Raw genomic sequence first — 20,641 nt, 5'->3', positions numbered from 1 at the left:
AATTTTTTTTATTTTAACAATGATTTTTGATGAGAAAAACAGTAATACAGAACTCAATGGAATGTTACTAGCTTGAAAAAAATTCTCCTAGCCCCAAAGCCATTACTTTAAAAACAAACAACACAGCTTTGTTGAAGTGTAACTGCCATACAAAGAACAGTTCGATGAGTTTGAACATATCCATCATGTCCAAAAGGTTCCCTGTGTCCATGTGTGGTAAAAACACTTAACATGAGATTACCCTTAGAACAAATTTTGAAGTGTACAATACTGTATTGTTAACTATAGGCATTATGCTCTACAACAGATCTCTAGAACTCATCCATCTTGCATAACTGAAACTTTATACCCATAGGAGCCAGCAATCTCACTTCGGGGTACATACTCCGAAGATCTGAAATCAGGATCTCAAAGAGATATCTGCACTTCCGTGTTCATTACAGCATCATTCACAGTAGCCAAGATAGGAGAACAATCTAAGTGTTCATCAAAGGATAAATAAAGAAAATGTGGTAATATCCATACAGTGAAATAGCATTCAGTCTTAAAAAGTTAATATAGGGGCACCTGGGTGGCCCAGTCAATTGAGCATCCGACTCTTGGTTTCTGCTCAGGTCATGGTCTCAGGGGTCGTGAGATGGAGCCCCACACTGGGCTCTGGGCTCAACGTGGATTCTGTTTGAAGACTCTCTCCCTCTGCCCCTCCCCCTACCCGTGCGCGCACGCGCGCTCTTTCTCTCTCTCAAATAAATAAATCTTTTAAAAAAAGTTAATCTAGGGGCGCCTGGGTGGCTCAGTTGGTTAAGCGACTGCCTTCAGCTCAGGTCATGATCCTGGAGTCCCAGGATCGAGTCCCGCATCGGGCTCCCTGCTCAGCGGGGAGTCTGCTTCTCCCTCTGACCCTCCCCCATCTCATGCTCTCTCTCTCTCTCATTCTCTCTCACAAATAAATAAATAAATAAATCTTTAAAAAAAAAAAAATAAAAAAAAAAAATAAAAAAAGTTAATCTAAAAACCTAACATAACCCCTGCCCCAGTAATAACCGGTTTTCTTTTGAAACTAAGCAAGCTGATTCTAAAGTTCACATGGGAAAACAGAAATCAAAAACAACCAGGAAAGCTCTAAAGAAGAACAATAAAGGGGGACAAGCCCAGAAATAAAGATAGGAATTTCATATATGATGAGGAAGGGCAGCATTTCAAATCAGTGGGAGTACAGATGAACTTATTTTTTAAAAGATTTTATTTATTCATTTGAGAGAGAGTGAGCACAAGCAGGGGGAGAGGCAGAGGGAGAGGGAGAAGCAGGCTTCCCGCTGATCAGGGAGCCCGATGTGGGGCTCGATCCCACGACCCTGAGATCATGACCTGAGATGAAGGCAGACGCTTAGCCGACTGAGCCACCAGGTGCCCTACATGAACTTTTTAAAGTAGTGCTGGGACAACTATATAGAAAATATTGACAAATTTTACTAGATACAATTTTTTTTGCACACATGTACACACAAATTACATAAGCAAAGTCAAAATACAAATGACAAACTGGGAAAAATTATACACAGCTTTTCTCACAAAGGACTTATCAGCTCCCAGAAATTGAGACTAAAAGAGCACATAGGTCACAAGAAAATAAATAAACAGGTCAAAAAATGTTCAGCCTCCCTCTGAATAAAAGAACTGCAGGGGTGCCTGGGTGGCTCAGTCGTTAAGCGTCTGCCTTCGGCTCAGGTCATGATCCCAGGGTCCTGGGATCGAGCCCCGCATCGGGCTCCCTACTTGGCAGGAAGCCTGCTTCTCCTTCTCCCACTCCCCCTCTGCTTGTGTTCCCTCTCTCGCTATGTCTCTGTCAAATAAATAAATAAAATCTTTAAAAAAAATAAAAAGAACTGCAAATGAAAATGACACCAAAATACAATTTTTCACCTATGAGATGGCAAAAGTCCCACAGTTTGACAACACATTCTTTTGGCAAGGCAGTATTCTACTTTGCCAGTAGGAATGCAAAATGGGACATTTGGTAATATTTACTAAATTTATAGATTCACAGACCCAGCAATCCCAATTCTGGGAATCATACCGAACGATATACCTGCAGAAGTACAAAATGTCACATACATAAAATTCTATTAGTTGTGGCAATAGTTGCAAGAAGAGTGAAAACCACCCAGATGCGCAAAATAAGGAACTGGTTGAATAAATGTGAAGACTGGGGGGCCTGGCTGGCTCAGGCAGTGGAACGTGTGACTCTTTTTTTTTTTTTTAAAGATTTTATTTATTTATTTGACAGAGAGAGACACAGCGAGAGAGGGAACACAAGCAGGGGGAGTGGGAGAGGGAGAAGCAGGCTTCCCGCGGAGCAGGGAGCCCGATGCGGGGCTCTATCCCAGGGACCCTGGGACCATGACCTGAGCCGAAGGCAGACGCTTAACGACTGAGCCACCCAGGCGCCCCGAACGTGTGACTCTTGATCTCAGGGTCAGGAGTTCGAATCCCACATTGGGGGTAGAGATTACTTAATAAATAAAGGTTTTAAAAGAGCGTTAAAAACAGGGACGCCTGGGTGGCTCAGTCGGTTAAGCGTCTGCCTTCAGCTCAGGTCATGATCCCAGGGTCCTGGGATTGAGTCCCGCATCGGGCTCCCTACTCCGCGGGGAGCCTGCTTCTCCCTCTGCCTCTGCCTCTCTCTCTCTCTATCTCTCATGAATAAATAAATAAAATCTTAAAAAAAAAAAAGAGTGTTAAAAACAGTGAAGAACTCTGGTCACTGACACGGAGAGAATTATAAATTTTTTTGAGAACTTTTAAGATCTTAGCAACTTTCAAACATACAATTCAGTATTACTAACTAGTCACCATGCTGTACATTACATCTTCAGGACTAATTTATTTACTTATTTATTTATTTTTTATTTTTTTAAAGATTTGATTTATTTATTTGAGAGAGAGAGAATGAGAGAGAGAGAACACATGAGAGGGGATAGGGTCAGAGGACGAAGCAGACTCCCTGCCGAGCAGGGAGCCCGATGCGGGACTCGATCCCGGGACTCCAGGACCATGACCTGAGCCGAAGGCAGTCGCTTAACCAACTGAGCCACCCAGGCGCCCCAGGACTAATTTATTTTATAACTGGAAATTTATACCTTTTGACCACCTTCACCCATTTCACCCACCCTGCCCCGAGCCTCTAGCAACCACCATCTGTTCTCTGTATGTATGAATTCAGGGCTTTTTGTTTGTTTTTGTTTTTAGATTCCACATATAAGTGAGATCATATAGTATCTGTTTTACTCTGACGTATTTCATTTAGCACAATGCCTTCAAGGTTGATTCATGGTGTACAAATGGCAGGATTTCCTTCACTGTGGCTGAATAATATTCCATTCAACCACCAACAGACATTTAGGTTGTTTGCATGTCTTGGCTATTATAAATAATGCTGCAATGAACATGGGAGTGCAAATATCTTTTTGAGTTAATGTTTTTGTTTCCTTTGGATATATTCCCAGAGGTAAAACTGCCAGATCAGAGGGTAGCTCTATTTTTAACTTTTTGAGGAACCTCCATATGCTGTCCACAGTGGCTGCACCAGTTTGCATTCCCACCAACAGTGCACAAGGGCTCCCTGTTCTCCAAATTCTTGCCAACACTTACTATCACTTGTCTTTTTGGTACTAACCATTCTAACAGGTGTGAAGTAACTTTGCATTGTGGTTTTGATTTGAATTTCCTTGGTGATTAGTGCTGTTGAGCACATTTTCATGTATCTGTTGGCCATTTGCATGTCTTCTTAAATCAACAGACTACAGTGCAGAATGGTATATACAGTAAGCTAACTTTGTGTGAAAAAGGGAAGAATAAAAAAGCAAATACATATTTTCTTGTATTTATATAAAGAAATACTGGAAGGGGGTGCCTGGGACGCTCAGTTGGTTGAGCAACCGACTCTTGGTTTCAGCTCAGGTAGTGATCTCAGGGTTGTGAGCTCAAGCCCCGTGTGGGCTCCGCGTTCAGCAGGAGTCTGCTTGAGACTCTTTCCGTCTCCCTCTGCCCCCCTCCCCACTCATGCTCACACTCTCTCTCAAATGAATAAAAAAATCTTTAAAAAAATACTGGAAGGATGAAGGAAAAAACTAATAAAAATGTTTACTTCAAGGAAAAGGGTGATCAAGATGGATGAAGACAGAGGTGCGGATGAGGTTTCTCAACGTATATTTTAAATATACTTTTCATTTTTGTGGGGCGCCTGGGTGGTTCAGTCGTTAAGCGCCTGCCTTTGGCTCAGGTCATGATCCCAGGGTTCTGGGATCGAGCCCCACATGGCGGGAAGCCTGCTTCTCCCTCTCCCACTCCCCCTGCTTGTGTTCCCTCTCTCGCTATGTCTCTCTCTGTCAAATAAATAAATAAAATCTTAAAAAAAAAATGTGGGCGCCTGGGTGGCTCAGTTGTTAAGCGTCTGCCTTCGGCTCAGGTCATGATCCCAGGGTCCTGGGATGGAGCCCCGCATCGGGCTCCCTGCTCCGCGGGAAGCCTGCTTCTCCCTCTCCCACTCCCCCGGCTTGTGTTCCCTCTCTCGCTCTGTCTCTCTCTGTCAAATAAATAAATAAAAATCTTTAAAAAATACATATATGCTTTTCATTTTTGAAATATGTAAACATATTATTACCTATTCAATACCAGTTTAAAATCCAAGACAAAAGTGTAAGGAAGACAGGAAGATCAACTGAACAAAACTGCCCCAAAGTAGACTTTGACCTTACGATTTATGTTGCATTTAAGATCATGTTAGAGACACAGAAATACAAATAGCTTTTACATATGCAAAGATGCTCAACCTCACTGATAAAGAAATTCAATTAAAACAGAATACCACTTATCAGCTTTTGACTTTGCAAAGATCAAAACATTTCATAACATTTGAGGGGTTGCAGAGGGACAAGCGCTTTCATGCACTGGTGCTGAGAGTGAAAATTGACACAGCCACTTAAGACAGTAATTTGGTATCTATTGGCATTTTATATTCACATACACGTTGACTCAGCAATTCCACTTCTAAGGGTTTTTTCACAAGCATAATTGCACAAAACCACAAAGACCGATGTACAAAGATATTCACTGCAGCATTGTATACAGTAGCATGAAGACTAGAAACATGAAAATGTCTATCATGGTACCTCCATACAGTGAAATATGAAACTGTCAAAAATAATGAGAAATATCTATATGTGCTGAAAGGGAACAATCCCTAAAATATATTGTTAAGAAAGGGGTTATAAAATAGTGACTACAGTATGCTACCATTTATGCAAAAAATATGCTTGTACATGCATGGAATATGTATCTGGAAGGAAGAAGCTGGTCCCAATGCCTGCAGCTGGAGAGAGAAACCAAGTGGCTGGCACAAAGGGGAAGGAGGGAAACTTATTTTAATATGCTTTGATTTTATATCAAGTGCATATATTCCTTAAAAATACAGTCTCTGGCAACAAAAAAAGAAGAATGTACAGGGGGGCCTGCCTGGCTCAGTCAGTGGAACGTGTGAATGTTGATCTCGGGGTCGTGAGTTCAAGCCCCATGTTGGGTGGAGAGCTAACTTTTTTTAAAAAAGTAAGATATGGGGCGCCTGGGTGGCTCAGTCGTTAAGCGACTGCCTTCAGCTCAGGTCATGATCCCGGGGTCCTGGGATCGAGCCCCGCATCAGGCTCCCGGCTCCGCCGGAAGCCTGCTTCTCCCTCTCCCACTCCCCCTGCTTGTGTTCCCTCTCTCACTGTGTCTCTCTCTCTGTCAAATAAAAAAATAAAATAAAAAAATAAAAAAAGTAAGATATGTATAGAGGAAAGACTGCTCAACAAATGGTGTTGGATCAGTTGATTAACTGTAAAATAAAATCATACCCTCATCTTACACTAATATAGATACCAACTGAACTAGAGAAATTAAAAGTTAAAAAAAATGAAACCAGCCAAGGTGATGATGACCATGTAAATCTGAAACTTTCAACATATCCTCTAAACACAACTCAGAGGCTGAAATCATCCAAATGTCAAAAGCTAAGAACAGAAATGAATAAACACCAAGAAGAAATAAAATAATAAAACAAGAGTTGATTAAATTCAGAAAAGAAATAGAAAGGGTTTCCGTTTCTGCCTAAGATGTAGAAAGTTGCAAGGAATATCCCTTCCACCCTGACAAGAAACACAACAAAACACAGAATTTTCATTTTCTTGAGCTCATCCAGAGCTGAGGTCACAAAGCCCCAGGGTAGACAGGACTCGTGGCAGCAAGCCCCCTTGGTGGTGATCCTAAATATAGAGACTTCCAGGTACTCTCAAAGCCCACACCCCAGAACACAAACCCAAGTACTGGCCTTCCTCTTCACCGTAACAAGAAACAGGTTCCTGCAATTAAAACAGATGTTTGCCGGGATGCCGGGGTGCCTGGGTGGCTCAGTCAGTTAAGTGTTGGACTCTTGGTTTCAGCTCAGGTCCTGATCTCATGGCTCATGGGATCGAGCCCTGTGCTCAGTGGGAGTCTGCTTAGATATTCTCTCCCTCTGCCCTTCCCCTGCTTGTATTCTCTCTCTCTCTCAAATAAATAAATAAATCTTAAAACAACAACAACAACAACAACCAGGGGTGCCTGGTGGCTCAGTCGGTTAAGCATCTGCATTCGGCTCAGGTCATGATCCCAGGGTCCTGGGATCAAGTCCCGCATCGGGCTCCTTGCTCAGCTGGGAGTCTGCTTCTCCCTCTGCCCCTTCCCCCAGCTCATGTGCTCTCTCTCTCTCACTCTCAAAAATAAATAAATAAAATCTTTAAAACAAAACAAAACAAAAAACAACAACAACCAGATATTTGTCAACAAGATTCTCATTTCAGCTGAAGACACTGTTCAATCTGCAATAGAATTTCTCACTCTTGGACTACTGACATTTTGGGCCAAACTCTTTGTGGTAGTCATCGCCCTGTGCACACAGGCTATTTAGCAGCATCCCTGGTCTCTACGCTCTGGATGCTAGCAGCACCCTCCCTACCGGTTCTAACCACAAAAATGTCTCCAGATGATGCCAAATGTCTCCTGGGGATAGGGTTGACATACTTATACTAAAAAAAAAACAAAAAAACAAACTTGTTTTTCAGAGCACCTGGGTGGCTCAGTTGGTTAAGCATCTGACTCTTGATTTTGGCTCAGGTCATGATCTCAGGGTCCTGGGATAGAGGCCTGCATCAGGCTCCACACTCTGTGGAGAGTCTGCTTCAGGATTCTCTCTCCTTCTGCCCCTCCACCTTCCCCAAATAAATAAATAAATCTAAAAAAGTACTTCTTTTTATCATCCGAAATTTAACTTTTTATTTTTTGCTAAATATGGTATCCCTACCTGGCACCCCCACTGAAAACTACTGATCTAGACCCTCAAATACAAACATGAGCAGAAAACCAAGAATCACCAAACATTTGAAGAAGATGAAACTGAATTCAAAAAGCTCTTCTTCAAATATGGCAAATATATTCTTCTGCCTCAGGGCCTTTGCACTTTCTGTTCTCTCTTTCTAAAAATCCGTTCCTCTAAATATCTGTATGGATGCGAGGGAGAAAGCCAGGATATAATAAATATGCTAGGGAAAATTCTCACAAGATAAGATATCCAGAAAAGATGGGAATGCTGATGTGAAAAGGAAACAGTTCTTAGAAATTAAAAACATGACCACCAATCAATGGGCTAAGCAGCAGAAAGTTTACAACTTATCCATAAATCAATGAGCTAAAAGCTTGACTTGAGTCTCTCAGAACACTGAGCAAAAAAGGACAGAATGATAGTAAGTATGAAAGAAAGATTGGGACATATCTGGAGAGTAGATCTACTCCTCTGATTCTGGGACAGGACAACCAACTGTATTTCTCAGACTCCCCTTCTGGATGTGTTGCTGTTGGGTTCTGCTAATGGGAAACACTGGTGGAAGAGTACAAGGCAGGAGAAAGGGAGATGGGACTCTCAGCATCCATCAGCATCCCTCCAGTGGCAGAAGACAGCACCAGCTCCAGCTGCCAGCTTCCTCTAGCCATCTCTGAGGCATCAGCACTAACTACATTAGCACCCTCTTCATCAGGAGTCAGAGTAATAGACACATGGCTACACGTACCCCTCCTGTAAGCTCTTAGCTTGTGGTCATGCCAAACTTCACCTTTATGCCCCAGTTCTTTCAATAGTAACTGCTTTCTGTAGTTACTAATAGCCGAATGCCTCCTTTTTTGATCTTCTAGCCTTCTAATATCTGTGTAAACCATAGCCTATATGGAATTATCTCTGTTGAATACCTCATATAGCTTCTGTTTTCCTGTCTGCAGCCTGACTGATAGTGTTTATTACCAGAAGTAGTCCTAGGAAATGAACTCTTACAATGACCTTGAACTACAGACAAAGTAGAATTCAGAGCAAAGAATAATATCAAGAATAAATAAGGTAGTTTCATAATGATGGGTTAATTCATCAAGATAAAATAACAATCCTAAACATATATGCAACTCATGACAAAGTTTCAAAATATGAGGCAAAAACTGATCAAACTTCAAAGAGAAATAGACAAATCCACAATTACAGTCTGAGATTTCAACACCCCTCTTTCAATTGGTAAAACAAGAAGACAGAAAATCAACAAGGATGTAGAACTGAGCAACACTATCCACCAACTTGACCTAATTGATATTTATAGAACACTCCACCCAACAATAAAATGCACATTCTTTTCAAGTGCACACAGAACATTTACCAAGATAAACCATATATTAGATCAAGTCTCAACAAATTTACAAGGATTCCAACCATACAAAATATGTTTTCTAACTACAATGAAATGAAATTAGACATCAACAACAGAAATATGCCTACAAATTAAATACACAGGTCACAGAAGAAATAACAAGAAAAACTAGAAAATATCTTGAAGTGAATACAAATAAAAACACAACATAACAGAATTTCTGGAATGCCACTAAAGAAGTGCCAAGGGGGAAATTCATAGCACTGAATGTCTCTATTAAAAAATAAGGTGTGGGGCGCCTGGGTGGCTCAGTTGGTTAAGCGACTGCCTTCAGCTCAGGTCATGGTCCTGGAGTCCCGGGATCGAGTCCCGCATCGGGCTCCCTGCTCAGCGGGGGGTCTGCTTCTCCCTCTGACCCTCCCCCCTCTCATGTGCTTTCTCTCATTCTCTCTCTCTCAAATAAATAAATAAAATCTTTAAAAAAATAAAAATAAAAATAAAAAATAAGGTGTGGGTACTGCAGAAAACAATATGGAGTTTCCTCAAAAAATTAGAAATAGAACCACTAAAAAAAAAAAATAGAACTACCATATGATCCAGCAATTCTACTTCTTGGTATTTACCTGAAGAAAACGAAAACCCTTATTTGAAAAGATGTATGAACTCCTATGTTCATTGCAGCATTATGGAAACAACCTAAGTGTCCATTGATAAACAAATGGATAAGGAAGATGTGGTACATATACACAGCCATAAAAAAGGATGAAATCTTGCTATTTGCAACAACATGGATGGACCTAGAGGGTATTAGCTAAGTGAAATAAGGCAGACAGAGAAAAACAAATTACCCTATAATTTCACTTACATGTGGAATTTTAAAAAAGTAAGACAAATGAACAGACAAACAAAAAAGCAGAAACAGAACCATAGATACAGAGAACAAACTGGTGGTTGCCAGAGGGGAAGGGGTTGGGGGAAGGAGCAAAAAAGGTGAAAGGGGAGTGGGAGGTATAGGTTTCCAGTTATGGAATGAATAAGTCATGGGGATGAAAGGTAGAGCACAGGGAATACAGTCAGTGACAGGGCATGGTGACAGATGGCAGGGGCACTTGTGCTGAGCACAGCATAACAGAGAGACTTGTCAAATCATTATGTTGTACACCTGAAACTAAGCTCACATTGTGTGTCAAGTATAGGTCAACAACAACAACAGAAAATAAGAAATGTCTCAAGTCAATGACCTCAGGTTCTACCTTAAGTGAATTTCAGAAAGAGTGCTGGCTGTTGTGTGGTCAGTGCTAAGGGAAAGAAGCCAAACACAAAAGATCACACATTCCATTATTCCATTTATAGGAAATTATCAGAAAAGGCAAATCTACAGAGACAGAAAGCAGATCACTTGCTGCCTGGGGCTGGAGATGCGAGTGAGGATGGACTGCAAACAGGCCAAGGAAATTTTCTCAGGGGATAGAAATGGTTTAAAACTGGACTGTAGTAATGGCTGCACAGCTACAGATTTACTATAAATCATCCAACTATAGACTTACAATGGGTGAATTCTATAGTGTGTGTGTGTGTGTGTGCCTCAATAAAGCTGTCTTTAAAAACCATTGGAATGTGTGGGAATGCATTCCAAGGACAGTAGGCCAAGCAAGACAGAATATAATTCCAGATCAAGCTAAATGTGTTGATATGGGTGTGCTCACCAGAGCTTCTAGATTTAATGTGTTAGCTCAAGCACTTAGAGTGTTCTAACAGTTTGCCTGACTAAGACATGGACTAAATGGTGACTACATTCAATGAAGTTGAGATACTAGAGGTTCTTTTTCATTATGTAAAAGGAGAAACACAAAGGCGTAGGGAGGTAGAAAGATGTAATGGATTCCCCATGTGTGGCCTCTTCACTCACCCATCTCCACCATATCTCCCGAAAGAATATTTTAGGAAAGTCAGATGATAAATGAAGTTTTGACCTAATTCAATCTCAGGGTGGACCCATTGAGTTTATGGCAATTTCTCCAGTTCTTGACTGTGTAACTGGAACAACATCCCTGGCAACTGATCAAATCCCTACATCAGCCTTCTGATCTGTGGAGTGAGGACTTTGATAGTAGGAAGGGCACAAGTCATTGGAACTCCCCACACTCACTACCAGAATAGCAATTCAAAAGCAACCCCACATGCTTGGAGGAATTGCAGAGATGAGCCACCAACAAAGACATAAATATGTCCCTGGGATGCCTGACCAGCTCAGTCAGAAGAGCATGCAACTCTTGGTCTTGGGGTCTTGATTTTGGGGCTCATAATTTCGAGCCCCATGTTGAGGTTAGAAATTACTAAAAAAGGGGCGCCTGGGTGGCTCAGATGGTTAGGCGTCTGCCTTCGGCTCAGGTCATGATTCCAGGGTCCTGGAATCGAGCCCCACGTCGGGCTCCTGGCTCAGCGGGGAGCCTGCTTCTCCCTCTCCCTCTGTCTCCCCCCACTGCTCATGCTCTCTCTCTCTCTCTGTATCTCAAATGAATAAATAAAATCTTTAAAAAAAAATAAATTACTAAAAAAAATAAATTAAAAATAAATAAATATGTCCCACATATTCAAGAAGGCAGAGGAAGAATTAGCATATTAAGGAGACATGAAAAATAAAAAAGATAGAAATTTAACTTCTAAAGAAGAAAAATATAAGGTCTGAAGTGAAAAATACACTGGATGACATTAACAGCAGATTAGACACTGCAGAAGAAAAGATAAGTAAAAAACTGAAGATATAACTATCACCAAGATATAACTATAGACCAGGGCGCCTGGCTGGTTCAGTCGGTTAAGCGTCTGCCTTCAGCTCAGGTCATGATCCCGGGGTCCTGGAATCAATCCCTGTGTCGGGCTCCCTGCTCAGTGGGGAGTCTGCTTCTCTCCCTCTCCCTTTGTGCTCTCTCTCTCAAATAAATAAATAAAATCTCTAAAAAAGAAGAGAAGAAATAAGTATAGACCCACAGATCCAAGAAGCTCAATGAAGCCCAAGTACAAGAAACATGAAGAAAATAACACCAAGGCACATCATAATCAATTTACTTAAAACCAGTAATAACAGCAGCTAGGAAAAAAAACACGTATAAAGGAACAGAGTAAAAATGCACATGAGAAAACGGTACAGCAACATCTTTAAAATACTCAAAGGGAAAAAATTAAGCAAAAGTTCTTTACCTACCAAAAATATCATTCAAAATTTGAGGCAAAATAAAGTTTTTTTCAGACATAAAAAAAGCTGAAAGAATTCATCACCAGCAGAGTTGCAGAACAGGAAAATGGTTCCAGATGGAAGTATGGATATTCAGAAAGAAATGAAGAGTACTGGATATGGTAAATATAAAGACATTTTTCCTATTTAAATTTCTTTAAAAGACAACTGTTTAAGGCAAAAAATAACACTGCAGTGTGGCTTTTATAAAATGTAGAAGTAAAATGTATGACAACAGTAGCACAAAGCCTGAGAGGGGGTAAATGGGAACATACACTTGTAAATTTTTTTATACTGTATGTCAAATGATATAGTATTACTTTAGGGTAGACTATGATCAGTTAAAGATATACACTAATCCCCTAAGGCAACCACTATAAAAAACACAAAGAGGTATAGCTAACAAAGAAAATTAAATGCAATCATAAAAATTGCATTTAAAATTCAGCCCCAAAACAGGGCAGAAAAGAGGAAAACTGAAAGAAAGAATAAATGAGACAATTAGCAAAATGGTATATTGAAAATACAAAAAGATCTAAAGTTGAAGGTCATGTGGACATTGAGAAAGAAGCCTTGGCAAGCAGCCCCTATCCTAAATAGAAGATATCACTAGAAGAATCTGAAAACAGAAGACAAAAGAGTAAGATCTTAAGGTGTTGAAAGCCAGAAAACTTGTCAACCCAGAATTCCATGCCCAGTGAAAATATTTTTCAAAAATGAGGGAAAGTAGACATCCACGTCTGGCTCCCTGCTCAGTGGGAGTCTGCTTGTCCCTCTGCCCCTCCCAGCCAGCTCACTCTCTCTCTCTCAAATAAATAAATAAAATCTTTAAAAATAAATAAATAAATAATAAATAAATAAATAAATGAAAGCAAAATGCAAAGTCAGAATTGGAAATATACTGTTATAAGGTCCTTACACTATTCATGAAGTGGTATATTATTATTTAAAGGAAGACTCCAATTAATTAAAGATGTATATTTTACACCCTAGAGTAACTAGCAAAAATTAAAAAGTTATGATTGTCAAGTTAATAGTGAAGATAAAATTGAATAATAAAAGGCTTGATTAACCCAAGAGAAGGCAGAAACAGAAGACAAAGGAAACAAAGAACAGATAGAACAAATGGAAAACAACTAGCAAGATGGCAGATTTCATTTGAAACATTTCTATAATCACATTTTATGTGAATAAACTAAATATACCAATTAAAATGAAGAGGGTAGGATTGCATAAAAAAGGCAAAATCCAGCTATATGCTGTGTATAAGATACTCATGTTAAATATAAAGACACTTGGGGAACCTGGCTGGCTCAGCCTGTACAGCATGCAACTCTTGATCTTGGGGTTGTGAGTTGTTTGGTTTTTTTAAGATTTTATTTATTTATTTGACAGAGAGAGAGAGAGAGAGAGAGTGAGAGCAGGAACACAAGCAGGGGGAGTGGGAGAGGGAGAAGCAGGCTTCCCGCCGAGCAGGGAGCCCGATGTGGGGCTCGATCCCAGGACCCTGGGATCATGACCTGAGCTGAAGGCAGACGCTTAACGACTGAGTCACCCAGGCGCCCCTTGGAGTTGTGAGTTTGAGGCCCACATTGCGCACAGAGATTATAAATAAATAAATTAATTAATTAATAATAAATAAATTTTTTTAAGATTTTATTTATTTATTTGAGAGAGAGAGAATGAGAGAGAGCACATGAGAGTGGGGAGGGTCAGAGGGAGAAGCAGACTCCCTGTCGAGCAGGGAGCCCGATGCGGGACTCGATCCCGGAACTCCGGGATCATGACCTGAGCCGAAGGCAGTTGCTTAACCAACTGAGCCACCCAGGCGCCCAATAATGAATAAAATTTTAAAAAGAGACAGATAAGTTAAAAATAAAAGAATGGAAAACGATATAACATGCAAGTACATATCAAAAGAAAGATGGGGTACTTATATTTATATAAGAAAAAAATAGACTTCATGGGCACCTGGGTGGCTCAGTCGTTAAGCGTCTGCCTTCGGCTCAGGTCATGATCTCAGGGTCCTGGGATCGAGCCCCACATCGGGCTCCCTCCTCGGCGGGAAGCCTGCTTCTCCCTCTCCCACTCCCCCTGCTTGTGTTCCCTCTCTCGCTGTCTCTCTCTGTCAAATAAATAAATGAAATCTTTAAAAAAAAAGAAAAAAATAGACTTCAGAACAAGAAATGGCATCATGGATAAAGAGAAACATTTAATAATGACAAAAATTCTCCAAGAAAACATAGTAATTCTGAATGTGTTCAAATAACAACAGAGCATCAAAATACATGAAGCCAAAGCAAACAGAACTAGAAGGAGAAATGTATAAATCCATAGTTAACAGATGGAAACTTTCACACTCCTTTCTCAGTACTTGATTGTAAAAGTAAGCAAAAAAACAGTAAGGATAGAGAAGAACTGAACAACAATATCAACCAACCTGACCTAATTAGCATTTATAGAACACTCTGCGCAACAAGAGAAGAATGCATGCTTTTTCCAAGTGCACATGTAATATTCACCAAATAAAACTTTACTGTGAGCCATAATATAAACAACAAATTTAAAGAATAAAACTCATACAGAGTTTGTTCTTAGATCATAATAGAATTTACTAGAAATTAAGAACAGAAAGATATCTAGAAAATCCCCCAATATGTGGAAATTAAACAAAGACTTCTAAGCAACCCTTGGGTCAAAGAGGAAATCTCAGGGGCGCCTGGGTGGCTCAGATGGTTAAGCGTCTGCCTTCAGCTCAGGTCATGATCCCAGAGTCCTGGGATCGAGTCCCACATGGGGCTCCCTGCTCAGCGGGGAGTCTGCTTCTCCCTCTCCCTCTGCTTCTTCCCCTGCTTGTGCTCTTTCTGTCTCAAATGAATAAATAAAATCTTAAAAAAAGAGGAAGTCTCAGAAGAATATTAAGTAATATTTTGAAATAAATGAAAATGAAAATATAACATATCAGGGGTGCCTGAGTGGCACAGTTGGTTAAGTGTCTGACTCTTAGTTTCGGCTCAGGTCCTGATCTCAGGGTCATGGGATCAAGTCCCACATCAGGCTCCCCACTCAGCATGGAGTCTGCTTGAGACTATCTCTTCCTCTCCCTCTGCCCCTCTCCCCACATTCTCTCTCTCTCTCTCTCAAATAAATAAATAAATCTTAAGAAAAAGAAAATACAACATATCAAATTTTGTGGAATGCACCTAAAGCAGTGCTTACAGGTAAGTTTATTAAATTCTTATATTAGGAAATATGAGTAATTAGTAATTTAAGCTTCCACCTTAAGAAAGTAAAGATAAATTTAAATCCAAAGCAATCAGAAGAAAGTATATAATAAAGATAAGAGGATAAATCCATGAAATGGAAAGCAGAAAAATACAGATCAATGAAACTATAGGCTGGTTCTTAGAAAATACCAGTAAAATTGATAAAACTTACCCAGACTGATCAGGAAAAAAATAGACAAGAAAGAAACTACAATATCATAAATGAAAGAGGAAGCATCATTACAGATCCTATAGACATTAAAAGGATAAGGGAATATAACAAACAACTTTATGACAATTAATTCAAGTACTTAGATGAACTAGAGAAAATCCTTGAAAAACATTAACTACCAAAGCTCATTCAAGAAGATATAAGTAATCTGAATAGTTCTATTACCTGTTTTTTTAAAAGATTTTATTTATTTATTCATGGGAGACAGAGAGAGAGAGATGGAGGCAGAGGAAGAGGGAAAAGCCGGCTCCCCACAGAGCAGGGAGCCCAATGCAGGACTCAATCCCAGGACCCCAAGATCACAACCCGAGCTGAAGGCAGACGCTTAAGTATCTGAGCCACCCAAGCGCCCAATCCTATTACCTGTTAAAAAGAAATTATATTTGTAGTTAATAACCATCCCACAAAGAAAAGTCTAGGCCCAGATGGTTTCACCAGTGAATTTTACCACTTAAGGAAAAAGGAATAGCAATACTACACAATATCTTTCAGAAAATTAGAAAGGGGGGGAACACTTCCCAAATCATTTTATGAGGCCAGCATTATGCTAATATCAAAGCCAAAGACAGTACGAAAAAGGAAAACTATTGACCAACATCCCTCACAAAGACAAATATCCTCAGCAAAATAAAAGCAAATTAAATCCAGCAATATATGAAAAAAATAACATATTACAACCAAGTGAAGCTTATCCCAGAGGTTCAAGGCTGGCTCAACATGCAAAAATCAATCATCAGAATAATTCACCATAGTAACAGACAAAAAAGGAAAAAGTATACTATTATTTTTGTAGAAGCAGGAAAGGCATTGAACGAAATCCAATTCATAAAAAAAGTCTCAGCAAACTAGCAATTCAAGGGAACTTCCCTGACTTGATAAAAGGCAACTACAAAAAGCTTACAGCTACCATACTTAAAAGGTAAAAGACTAAATGCTTTTCCCCTAGGATCAGGAAAAAAAAAGGTCAGTTTAGCAAGGTTGCAGAATACAAGGTTAATATACAGAAATCAATTGACAACCTGATTCTGAAATTGATATGGAAAGGCAAAGGACCTAGAATAGCCAAAACAACTCTGAAAAGAAAAACAAAGTTGGAGGGCTACAGCTGCCTGATTTCAAGAATTATTATAAAACTACTGTCATCAAAACAGCATGGTATTAGCATAAAGATGAACAAAGAAATCAATGGAACAGACTACAGAACACAGAAATAGACCCACAAATCACAAACAATTCATTTTTAACCACGTTACAAAAGTAATTCAATGGAGTAAAGACAGTCTGTTCCATAAATGGTATTGCAACAAAATGAATAAGATAGAAAATAAACCACAACGTAAAAATCACTCCTTTGACAAAATTTAACTCAAATGGATCATTGATCTAAATATAAAATATAAAAGTATATAACTTTTAGGAAAAAAAATAGAAAATCTTTAGGACCTAGGGCTAGGCAAAGAGTTCTTAGATTTGACAGTAAAAGCACAATCCATAAAGGAAAAATTGATAAATTTTAAAATCATCAAAACTTTAAAATCCTTGTTCTACAAAGATACTATAAAGAGAACGAAGGGAAAAAAAAAGAGAGAGAGAGTGAAGCGGCATCTGGGTGGCTCGGTCAAGTTAAGCATCCAACTCTTGATTTTGGATCAGGTCATTCATTATCTCAGGGTTGTGAGATCGAGTCCGGCCTTGGGGGCTTCGCGCTCAGTGGGGAGTCTGCTTGTCTCTCTCCCTCTGCTCCTCCCTCCCTCCCCCCCAATGCTCTCTCTCTCTCTTTCAAATAAATAAATAAATAAATAAAATCTTCAAAAAAAAAAACCTAAATGCGATAATAGAAGTCAGGTCCTTAGTGTAATGCATGACACATACAAACCATTCAATAAATGTGAATTATTGGGGCACCTGAGTGGCTCAGTGGGTTAACTGTCTGCTTTCAGCTAAGGTCATGATCTCAGGGTCCTGGGATGGAGTGCTGTGTGGGCTCCCTGCTCAGGGGGAGTCTGCTTCTCCCTCTCCCTCAGCCCCTCTCCTGCCCCCGCTTTTGCTCTCTCTCTGCCTCTCTCTCAAATAAACAAATAAAATGTAAAAAAATAAATAAATGTGAATTATTATAATTTATTATCATTATTGTTACAGCATTCTTTAAAATTGAGAAAATAAAAGACAAATGTTCATCAATAGAAAAATTGTTAAATTATGTTACATCTATTACAAGAAATCTTAGGCAATGGTTTAAAAGAATGAAGTAAATTTATATGTACTAATCTGGAAAGATGTCCAGAATTATTGTGAAAAAAGCAAACTGCAGGACAATTTGTATAGTATGATCTCATTTGTGTAAAAATAAAATGATATGTTTTGAAGAAATTTTTCTAGAATGATACCAAACTGCTAACAGTTGTTATCCCTAGGGAGGGGGAGTTGAATGAGGAGGGGTTCAGAGAAAGGGGGTCCAGAGAAAGGGGGTCTTTCACTTTTTATTCTACTTATTCCTAGATTGTTTCAATTTTTACGAGAATATATTCCTATATTTTTGAAACAGAAAACACAAAAGAGTCAACTATCTTTTAAAAGAGCAGTGATAAAAATAACTTTATGATTGCCTTGGCTCATGGATTCAAGAGGATGAAGCACGAGCTTACCTTGGACTGAAATATTTACCTAAAAATAGACTCAGCTTCCATTTGTAATTTAACAAACATGAACCGAGTGCGGCTTGTTGGCCTAGCAGAGCAAAGAACTGAGTCATTGCCCCGGCTGTGCCGCTAACTAGCTTTGTTTTGTTATTGTGTTATAAACGTTAGACTGTGGACTTCTTAGAAACAGGGATCAATCTCTTTTCTCTGTCTCTCTAGCCCCGTGACACAGGGCTTGATTCAGAGTTGGCGCTCAACTGAAATAAAGAATTACTCCTCACTGCAATATCGGAATTAAAGGTGGCTGTGTAGAACAGCGCTGTCCATGCTCCGTTGAATCGACACATGATCGCCATCTAGTGGCTGCAGGGATTCCTGCGGAAGCCGGAGATCCGCAGAAACGGACTAGGTGTGTTCTGGGATGCGTTTTAACAAAACACCACGGCCTCTCTAAAAGAGCATGACCCTCAGAAAAAGTTGACAAGCACCAGCTAAAAGGTCATGGTTTAGGTCTTGGAGTGTTGGTAAGATGACATCTAGGTACTCCTGTGTTTTAAGTCTCCTCCATCACCATCCCATCATCAGATGCCCCCCACACCTATAAGCTGCGCAAAGTCCACATTGCTACAACTCCATTCCAACCAAAAACAGCGAACCACATATGGTAGTAGGTACGTACATCCATGCTTTCCCAAAACTGATGAAATACTAGTAACCTTTCCTAAGCCAGTCTGGTCGGGACAAGATACAAAACAAGACCAGAAAAAGAAATCTTCCATAAACTTTGCCCTCCAGGTGCACCATCTTTCTGAATCATCAGAAATCATCATGAGAGTGAGTGCCACTCTGAAAATATCTAGTGAGCCTTTAAAATGTCTCACATGCCAAAGGGCCGCAAGGAAACCCACCCTGAGTTGGCTTTGTAAGTATCTCTTTGTGACAAGCCCTCACCTGCCCCTGCAGATTTCAGGGAGCAGGTTTTCTTCTCTTGCCTCCTTTGAGTACCAATGAGTCTTCCAAGTAGCTTCATTGATAGGGAAGCACCTGAGTGATAACAGTCTGAGAAATACTAGAGCTTGTGTTTATGGAGTAGGGGACTCAAAAAGAATAATGAAAGGACACACTGGTAGTTAACCTGAAAAGTGTCCCTGCTAAGTTGAACAACATTCTTCTAATATGTTGCTCAGCAGACGAACGCCCGGCTGGCTCAGTTGGTACAGCATGCAACTCTTGATCTTGGGGTTGGGAGTTCCAGCCCCACGTTGGGTGTAGAGAGATCACTTTTAAAAATCTTTTAAAAATTAAAAATAAATAAAATAAGTAAATCTTTACAAAGATTTTTAAAATGTTGCTCCACAGAACAAACAACAAAAACTTCTCAAAAACTCCTAAGAGAGGGACACTGTCTAGTTCAGGGTCAATGGGGAAAGTGGCCGAGGAAATTTATGATCAGAAATGGGTCCTGTCATGATTAAAGTCTTTACAATTCAACCTCCTGCAGTTTGACACAGTATGTGCCTCGGAAACGTGGGAAGAAAAACAAAGGTGCAATTCGGTGGAAACGGGGACACCGGTTTGGGAGCGCGATACACACAAGAACACCTTATTTGGGGCGGGTTGCTCTGGAGCAAAGCCAACACGGGTGCGTTCGTTCCTACCACCGTGTTCTGGAGTTGCAGAGAAGTTAGGAATTATGAACAAGATGGATCCATCCAACTACTCCCGGCCTAAAAACAGCAAGAAGCCCTAATATCTATTTATATGCAATTCCCTGAGGGCCGAAGCGGTTCTTCCTAATGGCTGGAGAGCACTCAGTAACAATCAGGTCTTGCGGCGGAATGTTTTTAAGACCTTGTCCTGAGCGTGCCGATGGAGATAATGAACTCCTGAGCGGTCGGTAGTACATTTAAAATGGAAATGGAAAGTGTAGGAAGATGCGCTCTTCCGAGCGTCCCGGATTTCGTACTAGCAAAAGTCCTTGGTTCCTGCTGGTACTCGAAAAGCGCGGTGTCAGCATAAAGAGCAGAGAAGCGACACCATGAGAAACCATGAGCCACTGTGGAAGGCTCCAGAAGAGGAGTGTCCGCTGACAGCCACACGAGAGAGCGCCCCGGACGGTGCAAGGGGAGTCCGGAGCCTCGCCGCCCGCCCGCCCGGCCCGGCAGGCCCGGTCCCGCGGCCCCTCTCCCGGTTCCCCGCCCTCCCCCCCGCCCCGCGCCGGCCTCCCCGCCACAGACCGGGAGGTCTCCCCCGCCGCCTCCCTCCTCTCGGCTCCGCGGCGCTCCGGAGCCACCCGGCCCGGCCGGCCGCGGGGCGCAGCGGCCACACCGGCTCGACGTGCGACTTCGCCGTGCGTCCGTCGGCCCGGTCCCAGGACGCCCCTACTCACGTAGCGCTGCAGCTTCCTCTCGGGGGGCGACTTGACGAGCCAGCCCGTGCACACGGCGTCGCCCGCACTCATCGTGGCCGCCGCCGCCGCTTCCTCCAGCTGGGTCGCCGCGGCAGGAGGAAGT

At 40.9% G+C, this 20,641-nt stretch overlaps 1 protein-coding gene across 3 annotated transcripts in view; it reads right to left on the bottom strand.

Moving 5' to 3' along the window:
* Nucleotides 1–20,589, bottom strand: part of GAB3 (GRB2 associated binding protein 3) — an 88,123-nt gene extending 67,534 nt beyond the window's left edge. For all 3 annotated transcript variants that reach the window (XM_021682828.1, XM_021682839.1, XM_021682836.1), the window contains exon 1: nt 20,518–20,589. In XM_021682828.1, the coding sequence (XP_021538503.1) occupies nt 20,518–20,589 (72 nt within the window). The remainder of the gene's footprint in view (nt 1–20,517) is intronic.
* Nucleotides 20,590–20,641: the final 52 nt, after the last annotated feature.

The sequence above is a fragment of the Neomonachus schauinslandi genome, chromosome X, assembly GCF_002201575.2.
Source record: "Neomonachus schauinslandi chromosome X, ASM220157v2, whole genome shotgun sequence".
Lineage (NCBI taxonomy): Eukaryota > Metazoa > Chordata > Mammalia > Carnivora > Phocidae > Neomonachus > Neomonachus schauinslandi.
This window is presented reverse-complemented; position numbering and strand designations above follow the sequence as displayed.